The sequence below is a fragment of the Mobula hypostoma genome, chromosome 5 (genome assembly GCF_963921235.1).
Source record: "Mobula hypostoma chromosome 5, sMobHyp1.1, whole genome shotgun sequence".
Lineage (NCBI taxonomy): Eukaryota > Metazoa > Chordata > Chondrichthyes > Myliobatiformes > Myliobatidae > Mobula > Mobula hypostoma.
This window is the reverse complement of record NC_086101.1, coordinates 1,163,173-1,186,969: the sequence shown is the minus strand read 5'-3', so window position 1 is coordinate 1,186,969 and position 23,797 is coordinate 1,163,173. Positions and strand designations below refer to the sequence as shown.

The window sequence follows — 23,797 nt, the reverse complement described above, 5'->3', positions numbered from 1 at the left end:
TCTCACTAGCTCTGGCTTCCTTGTATGCTCTCTCTTTTGCTTTTACTTTGGCTCTGACTTCACTTGTCAGCCACGGATGTGTCCTTCTTCCCTTTGAAATTTTCTTCTTATTTGAAGTACATCTGTCTTGCACTTCACTCATTTTTCGCAGAAACTTCAGCCATTGCTGCTCTGCTGTCCTTCCTGCAAATATCCCTTTCCAGTCAACTTTGGTCAGTTCCCCTCTCATTGCCCTTCTGACACACCTTTTCTATCTCCTGCTGTAATTTGTAATCCATGTCCCTGCTGCTGTTTGGAGGCCTGTATGTAACTGCCATTAGGGTCCTTTTACCCTTGCCATTTCTTAACTCAACCCATAGAGACTCTACACCTTCCAATCCTATATCATCTCTTTCTGATGATTTAATATTATTTCTTCTACACAGAGCCACACCACCCCCTCTGCCTACTAACCTATCTTTCCAATACACCGTATATCCTTGGACGTTCAGCTCTCTGCCATCCTTTAGCCAAGTTTCAGAGATGGCCACAACGTCATATTTGCCAGTCTGTAGCTGAATTTCAAGATCGTCCATTTTATTCCTTATGCTGTGTGCATTCAAATACAACACTTTCAGTCCAGTATTTGTTGTTTTCTGTTTTAACTGCACCACGCCTCTATTGCCCTGTAACTCATCCCACTGGCTAAGCTTCATCTCCTGCCTGAACTTTCTATAATCTCTGTTGCACGCAATCTTTGATTTATTTCTGTTTTCCCCTTCCTCAACGCTATCACTCCGTTCCCATCTCCCTGCCAAATTAGTTTAAACCCTCCCGAACAGCTCTATTAAATGTGTCTGCTAGGATATTGGACCTTTTTTTTTAGATTAGATTATGAAGACACGCAGTCCTCTTTTATTGTCATTTAGTAATGCATGCATTAAGAAATGATACAATATTTCCTCCGGTGTGATATCATAAAACACAGGACAGACCAAGACTGAAAAAACTAACAAAACCACATAATTATAACATATAGTTACAATAGTGCAACAATACCATAACTTGATGAAGAAGTCCATGAGCACAGTAAAAAGTTCAAAGCCTCTCAAATGTCCCACATCTCACGCAGACGGGAGAAGGAAGAAAAACTCTCCCTGCTATGCCCGACCACAGTCCGACTCTGAGTCATCCGAAAACTTCGAGCCTCCAATCAGCTCTCCGACACTGAGTACCGAGCACCATCTCTATCCCAGCGATTCGACCTCAATCTCAGTCACCAACAGCAGGCAAAACCGGGGATTTTGAGGCCTACCCTCCGGAAGACTCACGATCGCGTGGTAACGACAGCAGCGACCGGGCATTTCAGAAATTTCTTCAGATGTTCCTCTGTGCTTTCACGTCTGTCTCCATCAAATCAGAATTGTCCACGTCCCCTATTTAACGGATACGATATCATTTTTCACCGGAGGTCTGTGCACAGGCAGCGTGCTGCACTCTCTCCTCCCGCTGATTTTTGGGTTCAGGTGTAACCTGTTCTTTTTGTACTCAATGGCAAAATAGTACAACTGTGGTGAACAAGGGAAGCCAATGCTAATGTAAAAGCAAAAGAGAGGGCATACAACAAAGCAAAACCCAGTGGGAATACAGAGGATTGGGAAGATTTTAAAAGCTTATGGAGAGCAACTGAAAGAATCATTAGGAGGAAAAAGATTAAATATGAAAGGAAACTAGCAAAAAATATCAAAGTGGACAGTAAAAGCTTTTTCAAGTACGTAAAAAATAAAAACAGATCAAGGAGATAGCAGATGAATTAAATGAGTATCTTGTGCTAGTCTTCGCTGTGGAAGACACTAGCTGTGTGCTAGACATTGAAGAGTATGAGGGAAGAGAAGTGGGTGCAATTACTATTACATGGGTGAAGGTGTTCAAAAAACTGAAAGACCTAAGGATACATATGAACCCTTGTGTACATGGACTGCATCCTAGGGTTCTGAAGAGGGGAGCAGTAGGGATTGTGGAGGCATTCAAAAATCATTTGACCTTGGCATAGTGCCAGAGGACTGCAAAATTGCAAATGTCACTCCACTCGTTAAGAAAGGAGGAAGGCAGCAGAAAGGAAATTATAGACCAGTTGCCTGACCTCAGTGGTCGGAAAGATGTTGAAGTCAATTGTTAAGGATAAGGTGACACAGGACAAGATAGGACAAAGTCACTATGGTTTCCTTCAGGGAAAATCTTGCCTGATAGACCTTTTGGAATTCTCTGAGGAGTTTGCAAGTAGGATAGATAAAGGGGAAGCAGTGGATAGTGTACATTTGGACTTTCAGAAGGCCTTTGACAAGGTGCCACACATGCAGCCGCTCACCAAGTTAAGAGCCCATGGCATTATAGGACAGTTACTGGCATGGTTAGAGCATTGGCTGATTGGCAGGAGGCAGCGAGTGGGAATAAAACTTTCCTTTCCTTGTTGGCTGCCGGTGACTAGTGGTGTTCCGCAGGGGTCGGTGTTGGGACCATTGCTGGAATTTAGAAGAATGAGGGGGGATCTCATTGAAAGCTTTCAAATGTTGAGAGGCCAAAAAAAAAGAGTGGATGTGGAAAGGATATTTGCCATGGTGGGGGAGTCTAGGACAAGAGGGCACAGCCTCAACATCGAGGGGTGTCCATTTAAGACAGAGATGCAGAGAAATTTCTTTAGCCAGAGGGTGGTGATTTGTGGAATTTATTACTTCAAGCAGCTACGAAGAACAGGTCATAGGGTGTATTTAAGGTAGAGCTTGACAGGTTCTTGACTGGACACGGCATCAAAAGTCACGGGGAAACGGCGGGGGAGTGGGGAAGTGGGGCTGAGGAGGGGGAAAGGATCAGCCATGGCAGGGCAGACTTGTTGGGCCAAATGGCCTAATTCTGCTCCTATGTCTTATGGTCTTAAAATGCTGATCCCCTGGAATTTTCATGCACAAGAGTAGAGTCTTAAAAAGGTACAGCACAGAAACAGGCCCTTTGGCCTATCTAGTCCATATCAAACCATTTAAACCACCCAGTCCTATTGATTTGCACCCGGACCAGAGCACTCCATATCCCTTCCATCTTGTCATAGTCATAGTCATACTTTATTGATCCTGGGGGAAATTGGTTTTTGTTACAGTTGCGCCATAAATAATTAAATAGTAATAAAACCATAAATAATTAAACAGTAATATGTAAATTATGCCAGGAAATAAGACCAGGACCAGCCTATTGGCTCAGGGTGTCTGACCCTCCAAGGGAGGAGTTGTAAAGTTTAATGGCCACAGGCAGGAATGACTTCCTATGACGCTCTGTGTTGCATCTCGGAGGAATGAGTTTCTGGCTGAATGTATTCCTGTGCCCACCCAGTACATTATGTAGTGGATGGGAGACATTGACCAAGATGGCATGCAACTTAGACAGCATCCTCTTTTCAGACACCACCGTGAGAGAGTCCAGTTCCATCCCCACAACATCACTGGCCTTAAGAATGAGTGTGTTGATTCTGCTGGTGTCTGCTACCCTCAGCCTGCTGCCCCAGCACACAACAGCAAACATGATCACACTGGCCACCACAGACTCGTAGAACATCCTCAGCATCGTCCAGCAGATGTTAAAGGACTTCAGTCTCCTCAGGAAATAGAGGCGGCTCTGACCCTTCTTGTAGACAGCCTCAGTGTTCTTTGACCAGTCCAGTTTATTGTCAATTTGTATCCCCAGGTATTTGTAATCCTCCACCATGTCCACACTGACCCCTGGATGGAAACAGGGGTCACTGGTACCTTAGCTCTCCTCAGGTCTACCACCAGCTCCTTAGTCTTTTTCACATTAGGCTGCAGATAATTCTGCTCACACCATGTGACAAAGTTTCCTACCGTGGCCCTGTACTCAACCTCATCTCCCTTGCTGATGCATCCAACTATGGCAGAGTCATCAGAAAACTTCTGAAGATGACGAGACTCTGTGCAGTAGTTGAAGTCCGAGGTGTAAATGCTGAAGAGAAAGGAAGACAAGACAGTCCCCTGTGGAACCCCAGTGCAGCTGATCACTCTGTCAGGCACACAGTGTTGCAAGCACACAAGCAATCTTATTTACATCTTTCCTCTAAACCTTCTCAATCTGCTGAATTCCTCCAACGGACTGTTGCTGAAGGTGATTGAAGCAATTGCTCAAAATGCTCCTTCCAGCAAGTGTTGATTTCCTCTCTGTCCAGCACGTGCTTTCCTCTGCTTGCAGCTCTGCTTGAAATGAGGCAACAGGCTGTAGATACTTTGGGAAATTACTGTTGTCGTGGTCATTTTCCACTTGATAGATGTCCTGCAATACTCACACCTGACTATTACCTATATCTTATATCACAGAATATGATTGGATGTACACTACTAATTCAATCTATAAACAGTAATTTAATTGTCTATGTATAATTTTACTTTATCTAGAAACTCAAAGTGTAAACCACAAGTAACAAGTTCCACGACGTACTGGGCAAGGTGGTTTAGAAGAAGTATATTGCTCTGTTCTATGGTTTGCCACTGAGAGAAACAATGTCATTTCATAATATCTTTTGGGATGATTTTCATGAGTGACATTTGCACCACACACAAAGCAAATCAACAAAATAGAAGACCACTTTGCCAGTCAAACCTGCTCTGCCATATAATATCATCATGGCTGATCTATGATCGCCTCAACACTTCCTTTGCCAGTTCACTAAACACTCATTTCTTTAATTTTTTCAAATATTACCTATAACCATCTTAAATTAATCTGATGATCCAGTCCCCAACATGCCCTGAGGAAGATGTCTCTGGAACTCTCTGAGAGAAGAACTATAAAACTATAAGATATCCTCTGGGAGAAGAGTATTCCTGGCACTTCAGTTTTAAATGACTGCGTCCCCATTTTGCAGCTCTGTTTGTGACTCTATCACATATGAAAACAATTCACTGTCAAGCCACTTAGAAACATATATGTCTGAATTAGATCACTGCCCATTCTTCTGCACAGAGAACAAACACAAATAATTGATAAGACACCCTCTTATCACAAGAATTAAAATGAAATGTAGAAAAATACAGCACTCCCCGCCTTACATCACAACCCACACCATCACCATCATCACTCACACCAACAACACACACCATCTTCAACACCACTCACACCATTAACATTACCCCTCATACCAACACCCCTCACACCATCACCATCACCACTCATGCCATCACCATCACCCCTCACACCATCACCACTCCCACCATCACCAACACCACTCACACCATCACCATCACCCCTCACACCATCACCCACCATCACCAATACCACTCACACCATCACCATCACCACTCATACCATCACCATCACCCCTCACACCATCACCACTCCCACCATCACCAACACCACTCACACCATCACCATCACCACTCACACCATCACCAACACCATTCACACCATAATCATCATCACTCACATAATCAATCCAGATATTTCTACCCATGAGGTCCTGCTTCTCAACTGTCTACCTAGCTCTCTAAATTCTTTCTTCATGACCTCATTGCTTTTTCTTTCTCTGTCACTGGTACCAGTATGTACCAAGACATCTGGCAACTCTCCCTCCCTCTGCAAAATGTTGTGGACACGATCTGAGACATCCCTGTCATAGAAACATAGAAAATCTACAGCACAATACAGGCCCTTCGGCCCACAAAGTTGTGCCGAGCATGTTCCTACCTTAGAAATTACTAGGCTTACCTATAGCCCTCTATTTTTCTAAGCTCCATATACCTATCCAAAAGTCTCTTAAAAGACCCTATCATATCCGCCTCCACCACCGTTGCCGGCAGCCCCTTCCACGCACTCACCACTCTCTGTGTAAAAAACTTACCCCTGACATCTCCTCTGTATCTACTCCCCAGCACCTTACACCTGTGTCCTCTTGTGTGTAACCATTTCAGCCCTGGGAAAAAGCCTCTGACTATCCATACAATCAATGCCTCTCATCATCTTATACACCTCTATCAGGTCACCTCTCATCTTCTGTCGCTCCAAGGAGAGAATGCCAAGTTCACTCGACCTATTCTCATAAGGCACGCTCCCCACCTGGGAGACAACATGCCATTTGGGTGCCCTGTTCACCTCCACAGAAACTCCATTCTGTTCCCCTGACTATTGCGCCCCCTATCACTACCACTTCCCTCTTCTCCCTCTTTCTCCTTTGAACCATGTACCTATGCTCAGTGCCAGTAACCTGGTCTCTGTGGCATTCCACTGGGAGGTCATCCTCCATAACAGTATCCAAAACAGTATACTTATTATTGAGGGGAATGGCTACAGGGATACTCGGCGCTAACTGCCTGCTTACATTTCCATTTCTGCTGACAGTCACCCAGCTACTCACCTCCTGCCACCTAGGGGTGACTCCTTCCCTGTGATTTGGGTGGATCATCTCACTCTCACGTACATGCTGAAGGTCTTCCAGCTGCTGCTCCCGATCCCTAACACAATCTTCAAGGAGCTGCAGCTGGATGCACCATGCAGATGTTGTTCCCTGGAGGACTTTGGGTCTCCCAGGAATTCAACATCAGGCTTCAAGAGGATCTCACCTGGTCCCTGAACTCCTCCATCCTGATCAAAAAGGTGCAACAGTGCCTTTATTTCCTGCAGAGCATGGAGAAAGCTCACCTCTGTCCCAGGATACTGACGGACTTTTACCGCTGTACCATTGAGAGCATACTCACCAACTGCATCTCAGTGTGGTATGGCAATTGTCCTGTATCAGACTGCAACGCGCTCCAGCATGTGGTGAAAATTGCCCGGTGGATTATCGGCACCCAATTGCCCACCATTGAGAACATCTACCATAAACGCTGCCTGGGCAGGGCGAAAAGCATTATCAAGGATGCATCTCAGCCTAACCATGGACTTTTTACTCTTCTCCCATCCGGTAGGCGCTACAGGAGCCTCCGCTCCCACACCAGCAGGCACAGGAAGAGCTTCTTCCCTGAGGCTGTGACCCTGCTGAACCTCACATCACAGCGCTAAGCAGTATTGCACCCATATTGTACTGTCTCAGTACTTTTATATTTGTGTGCTGTAGCACTTTTTTAATTCACAGTTATTTTGTAAATAACACTATTCTTTGCATTTCTGGTCAGATGCTAAATGCATTTCATTGGCTTTGTATCTGTACTCCGCACAATGACAATAGAGTTGAATCTAATCTAAAGAACACACAACGGCAATTTACTACAGGGGTCCCCAACCTTTTTTGCACTGCAGACCGGTTTAATATTGACAATACTCTTGAGGACCGGCCGACCCAGTGGGGGGGGGGGGGCGGGGGGGAGGTGGGATTGCCAATGGACAAGAGTAGCAGTCAAATACGTTGTGTTTACCCATATAGACGATAATGACCATGAAGCCTTGTGCGGGCACCAGTGCGCATGCGTGACCTGCACGTGTGTACCTTCCGATTTTTTTCTCTACAAATCGTTTTTGGCGATTCTGTTCGGGGGAGGGGTGTGAATCACGACCAGAATATCAGTTATAAGTGTCTAATACACTCAATTTCGTTTCTAAAAGGGTTTATCTAACGAATTTAATATTAAACACACAGAGCATATTTTCCTCGCATGAATATAGTAATAAGTCAATTATCAGGGGAGGCCAGGGGAGCTTGAAGTAAGTGTTGAACGAATTTCCAGTAGAAGTGGTAGAGGCAGGTTCAATATTATCATTCAAAGAAAAATTGGATAGGTATATGGACAGGAAAGGAATGGTGGGTTATGGGCTGAGTGCAGGTCGGTGGGACTAGGTGAGAGTAGCGTTCGGCACGGACTAGAAGGGCCGAGATAGCCCGTTTCCGTGCTGTAATTGTTATATGGTTATATAAATCACTTATAAGCCAATAGCATCATAACATTTTAAGTAACGTTTGGATATTAAACACGCAGCACATATTTTCCCCGTATGAACGTATAAAATCATTGCAACACACCAATATCGCTGAATCAGTGGGAGCCCTGGGCTTGTTTCCCTGCAACAAGACGGTGCCATCGAGGGGTGATGGGAGACAACAATACTCGAAGGGGGTTCCTTATGTCCAGTCTATTCCACAATTTAGTTTTCGTTGCATTCATTGCAGAGATATGTTGGAAATGGAAGAAACGTTTTCTATGCTTTCATGGTTATCTCAGGATATTTAGCCTTGACTTTGACCCAGAATGCCGGCAGAGATGTTATGTCAAACATACTTTTCAGCCCACCGTCATTTGCAAGCTCGAGGAGTTGATCTTCTTCCCACGCTGACACGGATGACGCGTGCATAATGACCTCGCGTGCGTTCAAGCTCAACAGTGACCGTGACGGGGAATGAGAAAAGGTGCAGCTGACTCATATCGCCAAATCATATCGTTTCCTCGCGGCCCGGTAGCACATGCTTTGCGGCCTGGTGTTTGGGGACCGCTGATTTACTACACTAGGTAGAGTAAGTGAAAATAAAAAGGGAACCGTAACAGATGCTTACCCAGAATCAACACCTCTTTCAAGCCGAAGCCTCCTTTGAACCAAAGCCTAATGTTCTGACTCTCACCACTAGCCTGCTTCCAACAATGTCCCTTCTGTACTTCTAAGCATATGTCGTCAACCTGCAGGAAGCCTTTTCACTGTGACCTGCCCCTGTCGCTGAGCTACTCAAATCACTCTCTCTGACACCAAAAATCATTCCACTTCACAGTCACTTCGATCACATTTCTTCCTCATTCTGATGTTTAAACTGAGCTACTTGACCATGTCTGTATGTTTTTATGCATTAGCAGGCAGGTGTATCTAACAAAGTGGCCACTGAGTGTCATTAATAAGGCTGCAAAGGTAGTGACAAATCAACGTATAGGACGAGGAGTGAAAACCTGGCTGAGTAGTGTCACAACAACCTCTCTCTCAATATCAGCAAAAACAAGGAGCTGATTATTGACAACAGCAGGAGATAACAGAGGTCCATGAGTTAGCCCTCAACAAGGGAAAAGAGTTGGAGAGGGTCAGTAATTTTAAATTCCTCAGCATGAACATTTCAGAAAATGTGTCCGGGGTCCAGCATATCACTGCCATTGCGAGGATGGCCCATCAGTGTCTCTACTTTCTCAGAATTTTGTGTATAGTCCGTGTATCATCTAAAATTCTGACAAACTCCTCGAGATGTGCAGTGAAGAGTTTACTGACTGGTTGCATCATGACCTGGTATGGGAATACCAGAGCCCTTGAGTGGAAAAGCCTCCGAAAGGTAGTTGACACAGCCCAGTCCTCCCTAGGTAAAGCCCTCTCCACCATTCACACATCTGTACTGTCATGTACCCTGTGACGGGAATAAAGAACCAGCAGAGATGGAAAACACTTTGGAGTCCAGTATTGCTATAAACTAATAATATTTATTAGTAACTACGCAATACAGTAATATAAATGTAGATAAATTAAACAGTTTAGCAATGATTATATATATATAAGTAAGTATATCAGTAAGTGTGGAATATATATGTATGAAAAAAACCAAGCTTCTCTTAGTCTAGGGGTAAAAAGATACAGTCTGACGATGATGAGTAAAGTTCAGTTCAGTTCAGTTCAGTTCGTGGTATTGAGTTGAGTAGTGATGGAGAGAGAGGGAGAGATCTGAGTCTCCAGGTGAGCTGATGCCGTCGATCTTCTCGTTGTCCTTTGAAATCCTTTAACAGTCACCGACTGTGACTTCAACAAAGAGGACCGATTTTCTGTGGTGGAGCTATCCCCCAGGCAAGGGTGGACACACGGACAACTCCCCACCCGTCAACCCCTTTTCTTTTTCCACTGCAAGAGCGACGGATCGATCCACCTGATCAATCCTCCAAAACCCACTTCTCTTGCAGGCACAACGATGCTCATTCAGTGTCCAAAACATATGACTGAGGTCTATCATCTGACCTCTTATTTTATCTTCCCGTGCTGAGCATCAACTGTCACTCAAATAACTCCTCCTTCCTCTCTCTGTGTAAGAAATGCACAAGCAGGCAACTGTCCTTGAGAAGTATCAACAGCCTGCTGAAAATCATAACATCGAGTGTCCATTAAATAACGCTGCCTTCGGTCACCATAGCAACTTACGAGCTGCTTGGTGCTGTCCCCAACTCAGCAGAAATCCAAAAGTTACTTCCCAGTGCCTTAAATGACAGTCCAACAATTAGTCTTCATCTCTCTCTCTCTCTCTCTCTCTCTCTTTTACAAACAAGTTGTTGGTGTTAAATAACTCTCTCTCTCTCTTTTCAAAAGCACAGTTAATGGGGGTAAACGAGCACAGTTCATAGGGGTAATTCAGGATCCCATCACAGTACCGAATGCTGCCACAGGAAAGCGGTATCATCAAGGACTCCCACAATCCAAGCCATGCTCTCTTCTCGCCGCTACATCAGGAAGGAGGCACGGGAGCCACAGGACTCTTGCCACCAGGTTCAGGAACAGCTATTACCCCTCAACCAACAGGCTTCTGAACCAAAGTGTATAATGTTGAAGAGATAATAGATGCATTGGGCATTATCTTTCAAGAATCACCTGATGATGGCACGGACCCAGAGGACTGGAAGATTGCAAATGCCGCTCCACACTTTAAGAAGGGAGGAAGGCAAAAGAAGGGAAATGATAGGCCAGTTAGTTTAACCTCAGTGACTGGGAAAGCGTTGGAGTCTATTGTTAAGGATGAGGTTTCGAGTTGCTTGGAGAATGGAACAGAAGGACTACATCCCAGAGACCTGAGAGAGGTCACTGAAGAGATAACAAATGCATTGTACATGATCTTTCAAGAATCACTTGATTCAGGCATGGATCTAGAGAATTGCAAATGTCCCTCCACTCTTTAAGAAGGGAGGAAGGCAAAAGAAAGCAAACAATAGGCCAGTTAGCCTAACCTCAGTGGTTTCAGGGGTAATCAGAGACTAACGATAAAATAAGTCAAGGTTAGCATGGTTTCTGTAAAAGGGAAATCTTGCCTGACAAATCTGTTAGAGTTCTTCAAGGAAGTAACAAGCAGAATGGACGAAGGAGAGACAGTGGATGTCATCTACAGGTACTTGGATTTTCAGAAGGTGTTTGATAGGGTGCCACACATGTGGCTGCTTAACAACATAAAATCTTCTGGAGTTATAGGAAAGATACTGGCATGGAGAGTGGAATGGCTGACAGACAGGAGGCAGTGAGTAGGAATAAAAGGTGCCTTTGCAGTTTAGCTGCCGATGTCTAGTGGTGTTCCTCAGGGATCAGTGTAGGGTCTGCTGCTTTTCACATTGTTTGTCAGTAATTTGGATAATGGAATTGATAGTTTTGTGGCAAATTTGTGGATGATACAAAGTTAGATGGAGAGTTACGTAGTGCTGAGGAAGCAATGCGATTGCAGCAGGACTTAGACAAATTGGAAGAATAGGCAAAAATGCGGCCGGTGGGATACAGTGCTGGGAAATGTATGATAATGCATTTTTGTAAAAGGAACAATAGTGCGGAGTATATTCTAAATGGGGAGAGGTGCAGAGGGACTTAGGAGTCCTCGTGCAAGACTCCCTGAAGGTTAATTTACAGGTTGAGTCTGTGGTAAAGCAGGCAAATGCAATGTTGGTATTTATTTCAAGGGGGATAGAATATAAAAGCAAGGAGATAATGCTAAGCCTTTATAAGACACTAGCCAGTCCACACTTTGAATATTGTCAACAGTTTTGGGCCCCATATCTCGGACAGGATGTGTTGTCATTGGAGGGAGTCCAGAGGAGGTTCATGAGGATAATTCTGGGAATGAAGGGGTTAACACATGAGGAGTGTTTGGCAGCTTTGGGCCTGTACTCACTGGAATTTAGAAGAATGCGGGGGGATCTCAAAGAGATCTACCAAATGTTGAAAGGACTAGATAGGGTGCATGTGAAGAGGATGTATCCTATGGTGGGGGTATCCAGAACTAGAGGGCACAGCCTCAAAATTGAGGGGTGACCTTTATGACAGAAGTATGGAGGAATTTTTTTTTAGCCAGAAGGTAATAAATTTCTGAAATGCTCTGCATTTGAGGCACAGAAAGGATGGTAGGGTAAAAGAACCATGGTGTACAAAGGATGTAAAAAATCTCGTTAAGAAGAAGAGAAAAGCTTATGAAGGATTCAAGAAACTAGGTACTGTTAGAGCTCTAGAAAATTACAAGGTGCCGGGAAGGAGCTTAAGAATGAAATTAGGAGAGCCAGAAGGGGCCATGAGAAGGCCTTGGTGAGTGGGATTAAGGAAAACACCAAGGCATTCTACAAGTATGTGAAGAGCAAGAGGATGAACCGTGTGAGAATAGGACCAATCAGGTGCGACAGTGGAAATCTGTGCATGCAGTCGGAGGAGGTAGCAGAGATTCTGAATTAATACTTTGCTTCAGTATTCACCAGGGAAAAGGACATTGGCAGTTGTGGGGAAGACATACAGCGGACTGAAATGGTTGAGCATGTAGACATTAAAAAAGAGGATGTGCTGGAGCTTTTGAAAAGCATTAAGTTAGATAAATTGCCGGCTCTAGATGAGATATACCCCAGACTACTGTGCGATGCAAGAGAGATAATTGCTGGTGATGATATTTGCATCATTAATAGGGACGGGAGAATTACCAGAGATTGGAGGCTTGCAAATGTTGTTCCTTTGTTCAAGAAAGGGAGTAGAGATAACCCAGAAAATTATAGACCAGTGAGTCTTACTTCAGTGGTGGGAAAGTTGTTGGAGAAGATCCTGAGGGGCAGGATTTATGAGCATTTGGAGACATAATCTGATTAGGGATAGTCAGCATGGCTTTGTCAAGGGCAGGTCATGCCTTACAAGCCTGACTGAATTCTTTGAGGATGTAACAAAACACATTAATGAAGTTAGAGCGGTGGATGCATTTCAGTAAGACATTTGATAAGGTTCCGCACGCGAGGCTCATTCAGAAAGTAATGAGGCATGGGATCTAAGGAGACCTTGCTTTGTGGATCCAGAACTGGCTTGCCCACAGAAGGCAAAGGGTGGTTGTGGGTAGTTTGTATTCTGCATGGAGGTCGGTGACCAGTAGTGTTCTGCAGGGATCTGTTCTGGGACCCCTGCTGTTGTGATTTTTATAAATGACCTGGACGCGGATGTAAAAGGATGGGGGTGGGTTAGTAAATTTGCTAATGACACAAAAGTTTGGGGTGTTGTGGATAGTCTGGAGGGTTGTCAAAGGTTATAGCAGGACATTGATAGGATGCAGAAATGGGCTGAGAAGTGGCAGACGGAATTCAACCCAGACAAATATGAAGTGGTTCATTTTGGTAGGTCAAATTTGAAAACGGAATATAATATTAATGGTAAGACTCTTGGCAGTGTGGAAGATCAGAGAAATCTTGGGGTTCATGTCCATAAGACACTCAAAGCTGCTGCACAGGTTGACAGTGTTGTTAAGAAGGCGTATGGTGTGTTGGCATTCATCAACCATGTGATTGAGTTCAAGAGCCATGAGGTAATGTTACAGCTATTTGACATCTCAGTTAGCCCCACAGAGTACTGTGTTCAGTTCTGGTCCCCTCACTACAGGAAGGATGTGGAAGAGAGAGTTCAGAGGGAACTTACAAGGATTTTGCCTGGATTGGAGAGCATGGCTTATGAGAATACATTGAGTAAACTTGGCCTTGTCTCTTCGGAGCGATGGAGGATGAGAAGTGACCTGACTGAGGTGTATAAGATGATGAGGCATTGATCATGTGGATAGCCAGAGGCTTTTTCCCAGAACTGAAATGGCCAGCACAAGGGACATAGTTTTAAGGTGCTTGGAAGTAGGTACAAGGGGGAATATCAGAGGTAAGCTTTTCACACAGTAAGTGTTGGGTGCATGGTTGAGGTGGATCCAATAGCGTCTTTTAAGAGGCTCTTAGATAGGTACATGGAGCTTAGAAAGATAGAGGGCTTTGCGCTAGGGAAATTCTAGGCAGTTTCTAGAGTAGGTTACATGGTTGGCACAACATTGTGGGCCGAAGGACATATAATGTGCTGTAGATTTCTATGTTCTAATTTCTTTAGCCAGAGTGTGGTGAATCTGTGGAATTCATTGTCACAGGCAGCTGTGGAGGCCAAGTCATTACAGCGGAGGTTGATCAGTAAGGCTGTCAAGTGTCACAGGGAGTAGGCAGGAGTTTGGGCCGAATGACCGAATTCCACTCCGATCTTTAAAGTCTTAACAAACACCACAATCATAGAATCTTGTTGGTCACTAACTTATTTTTGCAGTTTTATTAGTTGAATAAATTCTAATTAAGGGAATGTAATTTGCAATAGCATAAACCATGGTGTCTACAGTTTTGTAGAATTTTCTGCTTTTCTGTCAAATTCACAATATCTAAAGTTCCTTTGATTGGAGTAAGGCCATATGTTGACAGGCATTATGCATCAAGTAATGTGAGCTGAAAGAATCAAACCTCGAGTTTTCAGTAATGATTGGCATATGTTCATCTCTGTACCGCAAATTAAGCCAAGTAGCGGTCCAAACCGTACCTTAATAGCATGATCTGAGAAAACGTGGTTGCTTTATAGTATGCTTTGCTTGCTCTTTGGTTTGTTGCTCAAAATCTTGGTGTCGTGCATGCTGGAGAGAGCCATCTGTTTGCTGAAATAGCTGTTTTCATAAATTGTTTCTGAAACAAAATCAAAAGATAAGTGTAAGATGATGAATTGAACTGGAGAATGTGAACCACAATCATGTAGACTGTGTGACCAGTACGCACCACCGGTCATCACGTGGTACCTGGACCCTCACGGACCCCAGCTCTGTGTGACCGGTACACACCACCGGTCATCACGTGGTACCTGGACCCTCACGGAACCCAGCTCTGTGTGACCGGTACACACCACCGGTCATCACGTGGTACCTGGACCCTCACACCGGTCATCACATGGTACCTGGACCCTCACGGACCCCAGCTCTGTGTGACCAGTACACACCACCGGTCATCACGTGGTACCTGGACCCTCACGGGACCCAGCTCTGTGTGACCGGTACACACCACCGGTCATCACGTGGTACCTGGACCCTCACGGGACCCAGCTCTGTGTGACCGGTACACACCACCGGTCATCACGTGGTACCTGGACCCTCACGGGACCCAGCTCTGTGTGACCAGTACACACCACCGGTCATCACGTGGTACCTGGACCCTCACACCGGTCATCACATGGTACCTGGACCCTCACGGGACCCAGCTCTGTGTGACCAGTACACACCACCGGTCATCACGTGGTACCTGGACCCTCACGGGACCCAGCTCTGTGTGACCAGTACACACCACCGGTCATCACTTGGTACCTGGACCCTCACGGGACCCAGCTCTGTGTGACCAGTACACACCACCGGTCATCACGTGGTACCTGGACCCTCACACCGGTCATCACATGGTACCTGGACCCTCACGGGACCCAGCTCTGTGTGACCAGTACACACCACCGGTCATCACGTGGTACCTGGACCCTCACACCGGTCATCACATGGTACCTGGACCCTCACGGGACCCAGCTCTGTGTGACCAGTACACACCACCGGTCATCACGTGGTACCTGGACCCTCACGGGACCCAGCTCTGTGTGACCAGTACACACCACCGGTCATCACGTGGTACCTGGACCCTCACGGGACCCAGCTCTGTGTGACCAGTACACACCACCGGTCATCACGTGGTACCTGGACCCTCACACCGGTCATCACATGGTACCTGGACCCTCACGGGACCCAGCTCTGTGTGACCAGTACACACCACCGGTCATCACGTGGTACCTGGACCCTCACACCGGTCATCACATGGTACCTGGACCCTCACGGGACCCAGCTCTGTGTGACCGGTACACACCACCGGTCATCACGTGGTACCTGGACCCTCACGGGACCCAGCTCTGTGTGACCGGTACACACCACCGGTCATCACGTGGTACCTGGACCCTCACGGGACCCAGCTCTGTGTGACCGGTACACACCACCGGTCATCACGTGGTACCTGGACCCTCACGGGACCCAGCTCTGTGTGACCGGTACACACCACCGGTCATCACGTGGTACCTGGACCCTCACACCGGTCATCACATGGTACCTGGACCCTCACGGGACCCAGCTCTGTGTGACCAGTACACACCACCGGTCATCACGTGGTACCTGGACCCTCACGGGACCCAGCTCTGTGTGACCAGTACACACCACCGGTCATCATGTGGTACCTGGACCCTTGCGGGACCCAGCTCTGTGCCTAGCTATAGCAAGTATGCTACTAAACTGGAAAGGATGAAGAAAATTCATAAAGACGTTACCAAAACAGAGATCTTGAATTATAAGGAGAGACCAGATAGGCGAGGGTCTATTTGCCTGGAGCATAGGAGTCTGAAGGGTGACCTTACAGATATTTATAAAATTATGAGTGGCAAAGATTAGCTGAATTGTCACAGACTTATTCCCAGGGCAGGGAGAGTCTAAAACTTTAGGGATTTAGATTTAAGATAAGGGTGGAAAGATTGATGGGGATCTGAGTAGCAAGTTTTTCATACAGAGGGCGGTGGGTATCTAAAACCAGAATCAGAATGAGAATCAGGTTTATTATCACCGGCATGTGTTGTGAAATTTGTTAACTTAGCAGCAGCAGGTCAATGCAATACACAATATGGAAGAAATAAATAAATAAATAAATAAATTGCAGTATACATAGATTGAATAGATTAAATGTCCTGCAAAAAGCAGAAATAATATATATTAAAAAAGAGAGGTAGTATTCATGGGTTCAATGTCCATTTAGGAATCAGATGGCAGAGGGGAAGAAGCTGTTCCTGAATCACTGAGTGTGTGCCTTCAGGCTTCTGTACCTCCTCCCTGATGGTAACAGTGAGAAAAGGGCATGTCCTGGGTGCTGGAGGTCCTTAATAATGGACGCTGCCTTTCTCAGACCCTGCTCCCTGAAGATGTCCTGGATACTTTGTAGGCTAGTACCCAAGATGGAGCTGACTAGATTTACAACCCTCTGCAGCTTCTTTCGGTCCTGTGCAGTAGCCCCTCCATACCAGACAGTGATGCAGCCTGTCAGAATGCTCTCCACGGTACAACTATAGAAGTTTTTGAGTGTATTTGTTGACATACTAAAACTCTTCAAACTCCAAATGAAGTATAGTCACTCGTCTTGCCTTCTTTATAACTGCATCGATATGTTGGGACCAGTTTAGATCCTCAGAGATCTTGACACCAAGGAACTTGAAACTGCTCACTCTCTCCACTTCTGATCCCTCTATCAGGATTGGTATGTGTTCCTTCGTCTTACCCTTCCTGAAGTCCTCAATCAGCTCTTTCATCTTACTGATGTTGAGTGCCAGGTTGTTGCTACGACACCACTATACGAGTTGGGATATCTCATTCCTGTACGCCCTCTTGTCACCATCTGAGATTCTACCAACAATGGTTGTATCGACAGCAAATTTATAAATGGTATTTGAGCTATGCCTAGCCACACAGTCATGTGTATACAGAGAGTAGAGCAGCTGCTAAGCACACACCCCTGAGGTGCACCAGCTGCTTGATGAAGTGGTCAAGAGAGGCACAAATGCAGAGTTTAAAGGACATTTGGACATGTATATGAAGAGGAAAAATTTAGAGGGATATGAGCCAAATTCAGGTAAATGGGGCCAGCTCAGGTGGTCAACTTGTTCAGCATGGACAAGCAGGATCACAGGGGCTTTTCTCCATGCAGTACAAATGCACTTAGTCCACATCTTCTGCTGTGTTCTTACCACTCTCTGTTGACAACTTCTTTGCTTGTTTCTTCCTCTGGCAGCACAACATAATGAGGATTATGTACCCAATATATCCCAGATAACCACCATATCCAAGGCGCCCATAGATGTCTGGGTTTTCACGCAATGGTACTGAAATTAAATGTAAGAATTCAGTAAATATTTAGACCATAAGACCTTAACACATAGGAGCAGAATTAGGTCATCTGACCCATCGAGTCTGCTCCACCATTCAATCATGGCTGATCCTTTTCTTTTCTCCTCTTTAACCCCAGTTCCCGGCCTTCTCCCCATAACCTTTGATGCCACGTCCAATCAAGAACTTATCAATCTCACCCAACGACCTGGCCTCCACAGGTGCATGTGGCAACAACTTCCACAAATTCATCACCCTTTCGCTAAAGAAATTGCTTCGCATTTCTGTTTTGAAAGGGCATCCCTCTATCCTGAGGCTGTGTCCTCTTGTCCTAGACTCTCCCATCATGGGAAATATCCTTTCTACATCTACTTGGTCTAGGCCTTTCAACATTCGTAAGTTTTCAATGAGAGCCCCCCTCATCTTTCTGGATTCCAGTGAGTACAGACTCAGAGCTATCAAACGTTTCTTTTATATTTATTTATAAATGGCAAATGAAGTGAATAAGTATTTTTCATCAGTCTTCACCGCGGGAGGCATTAGCAAAATGCTAGAAGTTTGTGAGTGCCGGGGTCAGAGTGTGTGAAGTTGCCTATACTAGGGAAAGGTTACTGGGAAACTGAAAGGACTGAGATAGATAAGTCATTTGGACCAGAAAATGTACAGCCAGGAAAGAGGTGGCTGAAGAGATTGTGGAGGTATTAGTAATGATCTTTCAGGAATCACTAGGTTCTGGAATGGTTTTGAAAGACTGGAAATTTGCAAGTGTCACTCCACTTTTCAAGAGCAGAAAGAGGAAGAGAAAAGGAAGTTATATGCCAATTAGTCTGACCTCAGTGGTTGGTAAGATTTTGGAATCGATTATTAAGGATGAGGTCTCAGGATACTTGGAGGCAAATGGTCAGACAGGCCGTAGTCAGCATGGTTTCCTCAAGGGAAAATCTTACCTGACAGATCTGTTGGAAATCTTTAAGAAACAACAGGATTACGGCCTGTGCCACGTGACAGTGAGTATAGGAATACAGTGAGGTGGAGGATAAATGTGTGGCTGAGGGATTGGAGCAGGGGGCAGGGATTCAGATTTCTGGATCATTGGAACCTCTTCTGGGGCAGGTGTGACCTGTACAAAAAGGACAGGTTGCACTTGAACCCCAGGGGGACCAATATCCTGGCGGGGAGATTTGCTAAGGCTATTGGGGATGGTTTAAACTAGGATTGCTGGGGGGTGGGAATCAAACTGAAGAGACGGAGGAAGAGGCTGTTGGCTCACAAATAAAGAAAGCTTGGAGACGGTGCGAGAGGGAGGATAGGCAGGTGAGAAAGAAGCGACACGCTCAGACCGATGGTTTGAGATGTGTCTATTTTAATGCAAGGATATTATGAAGAAAGCGGATGAGCTTAGGGCATGGATCAGCACTTGGAGCTATGATGTTGTGGCCATTACAGAGACTTGGATGGCTCAGGGGCAGGAATGGTTACTTTGAGTGCCAGGCTTTAGATGTTTCAGAAAGGACAGGGAGGGAGGCGAAAGTGGTGGGGGTGTGGCACTGTTGATCAGAGATAGTGTCACAGCCATAGAAAAGCAGGAAGACATGGAGACTCTGTGGGTTAAAGTTAGGAACAGGAATGAGTAAAAAACTCTACTGGGTTTTTTTACAGACCACCCAATAGTAACAGGGATGTCAAGGAGCAGATAGGGAGACAGATTATGGAAAGGTGTAATAATAACGAGGTTGTCGTGGTGGGAGATGTTAATTTCCCAAATATCCATTGGCATGTCCCTAGAGTGGGGGGTTTAGATGGGGTGTAGTTTGTTAGGTGTGTTCAGGAAGGTTCCTTGACACAATATGTAGATTAGCCTACAAGAGGAGAGGTTGTACTTGATCTGGTATTGGGAAATGAACCTGGTCAGGTGTCAGGTCTCTCAGGGGGAGAGTATTTTGCAGATAGTGATCACAATTCTACCTCCTTTACCATAGCATTGGAGAGTGATAGGAGCAGACAAGTTAGGAAAACATTTAATTGGAGTGAGGGGAAATATGAAGCTATCAGGCAGGAACTTGGAAGCATAAATTGGGAACAGATGTCCTCAGGGAAATGTATGGCAGAAATGTGGCAAATGTTCCGGGATATTTGCGTGGGGTTCTACATAGGTATGTTCCAATGAGACAGAGAAAGGATGGTAGGGTACAGGAACCGTGGTGTACAAAGGCTGTTGTAAATCTAGTCAAGAAGAAAAGAAGAGCTTACAAAAGGTTCAAAAAGCTAGGTAATGATAGAGAGCTAGAAGATTATAACACTAGCAGGAAGGAGCTCAAGAAAGAAATTAGGCGAGCCAGAAGGGGCCATGAGAAGACCTTGGTGGACAGGATTAAGGAAAACCCCAAAGCAATTTACAAGTATGTGAAGAGCAAGAGGATAAGAGGTGAGAAAATAGGACCCATCAAGTGTGACAGTGGGAAAGTCTGTATGGAACCAGAGGAAATAGCAGAGGTACTTAATGGATACTTTGCTTCAATATTCCTACGGAAAGGGATCTTGGCAATTGTAGGGATGAATTATAGTGGACTGAAAAGCTTCAGCATTTAGATATTAAGAAAGAGGATGTGGGGGAGCTTTTGGAAAACCTCAAGTTGGATAAGTCGCCGGGACCGGATGATATGCACCCCAGGCTGCTGTGGGAGGCGAGGGAGGAGATTGCTGAGCCTCTGGCAATGATCTTTGCATCATCAATGGGGATGGAGGAGGTTCCGGAGGATTGGGGGGTTCCAATGTTGTTCCATTATTCAAGAAAGGGAGTAGAAATAGCCCAGGAAATTATAGACCAGTGAGTCTTACTTCAGTGGTTGGTAACTTGATGGAGAAGATCTTGAGAGGCAGAATTTATGAACATTTGGAGAGGTATAATATGATTAGGAATAGTCAGCATGGCTTTGTCAAGGGCAGGTCATGCCATACGAGCCTGACTGAATTTTCTGAGGTGTGACTAAATACATTGATGATGGTAGAACAGTAGATGTAGTGTATATGGATTTCAGCAAGGCATTTGACAAGGTACCCCATGCAAGGCTTATTGAGAAAGTAAGGAGGCATGGGATCCAAGGGGAAATTGCTTTGTGGATCCAGAACCGGCTTGCCCACAGAAGGCAAAGAGTGGTTGTAGACGGGTCATATTCTGCGTGGAGGCTGGTGACCAGTGGTGTGCCTCAGGGATCTGTTCTGGGACCCCTACTGTTCGTGATTTTTATAAATGACCTGGATGAGGAAGTGGAGGGATAGGTGAGTAAATTTGCTGATCACACAAAGGTTGGAGGTGTTCTGGATAACGTGGAGGGCTGCCAGAGGTTACAGCAGGACATTGATAGGATGCAAAACTGGGCTGAGAAGTGGCAGATGGAGTTCAACCCAGATAAGTGTGAGGTGGTTGATTTTGGTAGGTCAAACATGATGGCAGAATATAGCATTAATGGTAAGATTCTTGACAGTGTGGACGATCAGAGGGATCTTGGAGTCCGAGTCCATAGGACACACAAAGCTGCTGTGCAGGTTTATCTGTGGTTAAGAAGGCATACGGTGTATTGGCCTTCATCAATCGTGGGATTGAGTTTAATAGCCCAGAGGTAATGTTGCAGCTATATAGGACCCTGGTCAGACCCCACTTGGAGTACTGTGCTCAGTTCTGGTCGCCTCAGTATAGGAAGGATGTGGAAACCATAGAAAGGGTGCAGAGGAGAGTTATAAGGATGCTACTTCCGCTAATGCCCCATTAACTTCCGCTAATGCTCCACCTCCCCCTCGTACCCCATCCGTTATTTATTTTTACACACACATTCTTTCTCTCACTCTCCTTTTTCTCCCTCTGTCCCTCTGACTTTACCCCTTGCCCATCCTCTAGGTTCCCCCGCCCCTTGTCTTTCTCCCCAGGCCTCCTGTCCCATGATCCTCTCATATCCCCTTTGCCAATCACCTGTCCAGCTTTTGGCTCCATCCCTCCCCTTCCTGTCTTCTCCTATCATTTTCGATCTCTCCCTCCCCCTCCCACTTTCATATCTCTTACTAGCTCTTCCTTCAGTTAGTCCTGACGAAGGGCCTTGGCCTGAAACGTCGACTGTACCTCTTCCTAGAGATGCTGCCTGGCCTGCTGCGTTCACCAGCAACTTTGATGTGTGTTGCTTTTTATAAGGATGTTGCCTGGTTGGGGGGCATACCTTATGAGAATAGGTTGAGTGAACCTTTTTTCCTTGGAGCGACAGAGGATGAGAGGTGACCTGATAGAAGTGTATAAGATGATGATTGTGTAGTTAGTCAGAGGCTTTTCCCAGGGCTGGAATGGCTAGCATGAGAGGGTACAGTTTTAAGGTGCTGGGGAGTAGATACAGAGGAGATGTCAGGGGTATGTTTTTTACACAGAGTGGTGAGTGTGTGGAATGGGTTGTCGGCAACGGTGGTGGAGGCGGATACGATAGGGTCTTTTAAGAGCCTCCTAGACAGGATATGGAGCTCACAAAAATAGAGGGCTCTGGGTAACCCGGGGTAATCTCTCAGGTAAGGACATGTTCAGCACAGCTTTGTGGGCCGAAGGGCCTGTATTGTGCTGTAGGTTTTCTATGCTGCTATGCTTTTTTTAACAAGCAGAATAGACAAAGGAGAATCAGTGGATGGTGTGTACTTTCATTTTCAGAAGGCCCTTTACAAGGTGCCACACATGAGGCTGCTTAGCAGGTTAAGAGCCCATGGTGTTACAGGAAAGATGCCGGCTAGGGTAAGGCAGCGGCTGATCCGTAAGAGGCAAAGAGTGGGAATGAAAGGAACCTTTTCTGGATGGCTGTGGTGACTGTGGTTTTCCACAGTGGTCTCTTTACGTTATATGGTTAAGAAGTGGCAGATAGAACACAGGGTCAGTAAGTGTATGGTCGTGCTCTTTAGTAGAAGAAATAAACAGATGGACTATTTTCTAAATGTGAGGCAATTGGAGATGCAAAGGGACTTGGGAGTCCTTGTGCACGATTCCCTAAAGATTAATTTGCGGGTTGAGTTGGTGGTAAGAAATGTGACGTTAGCATTCATTTCTAGAGGACTAGAATATAAAAGCAAAGAAGTAATATTGAGGCTTTATAAAACACTGGTGGGGCCTCACGAAGTATTGTGAGTAGTTTTGGGCCCCTTATCATAGAAAGGATGTGCTGACACTGGAAGGAGTTCAAAAGAGGTTCATGAAAATAATTCCATGATTGCAAAAATGAATCCAGGATTGGGGGTTTGTCATATAAAGAGTGTTTTATGGCTCTGCATTCACTGGAATTCAGAAGAATGAAGGGTGATCTAATTGAAACTTAGCGAATGTTGAAAGGCCTCGATACAGTCGAAGTGGAGAGGATGTTTCTTATCAACACACACAGAATGCTGGAGGAACTCAGCAGGCCAGGAAACATCTATGGAAAAGAGTACGGTCGACCTTTCAGGCCGAGACCCTTCAACAGGATGTTTCCTATGGTGGGAGAGTCTAGGACCAGAGGACAGAGCCTCAAAACATAGAGACTTCCTTTTGGAATGGAAATTAGGTGGAATTTCTTCAGCCTTAGAGTGGTGAATCTGTTGAATTTGTTGCCACAGGCAACTGTGGAGGCCAAGTCTTAATGTGTATTTAAGGCAGAGACTAATAGTTTCTTGATTAGTCAAGGCACAAAGGGTATGAGGATAGGCAGGAGATTGGGACTGAGAGGCAAAATGGATCAGCCATAATGAAATGGTGGAGCAGACTTCAACGGGTGCATTTAATGTCAGAGAAATGTATACAATATACACCTTGAAATTCTTTTCAGTCGCAAACATCCACGAAAGCAGAGGAGTGCCCCAAAAAATGAATGACATTTAAATGTT

General features: G+C 45.4%; 1 protein-coding gene across 2 annotated transcripts in view; it reads right to left on the bottom strand.

The window, feature by feature from the left end:
* LOC134346069 (V-set and immunoglobulin domain-containing protein 1-like) overlaps positions 1-23,797 on the bottom strand; it is an 80,956-nt gene that overhangs the window by 5,576 nt on the left and 51,583 nt on the right. For both annotated transcript variants that reach the window (XM_063047364.1, XM_063047365.1), the window contains 2 exons: positions 17,779-17,913; positions 14,521-14,660 (listed from right to left, as the gene is read on the bottom strand). In XM_063047364.1, the coding sequence (XP_062903434.1) occupies positions 14,554-14,660; positions 17,779-17,913 (242 nt within the window). In that variant the 3' untranslated portion in view covers positions 14,521-14,553. The remainder of the gene's footprint in view (positions 1-14,520; positions 14,661-17,778; positions 17,914-23,797) is intronic.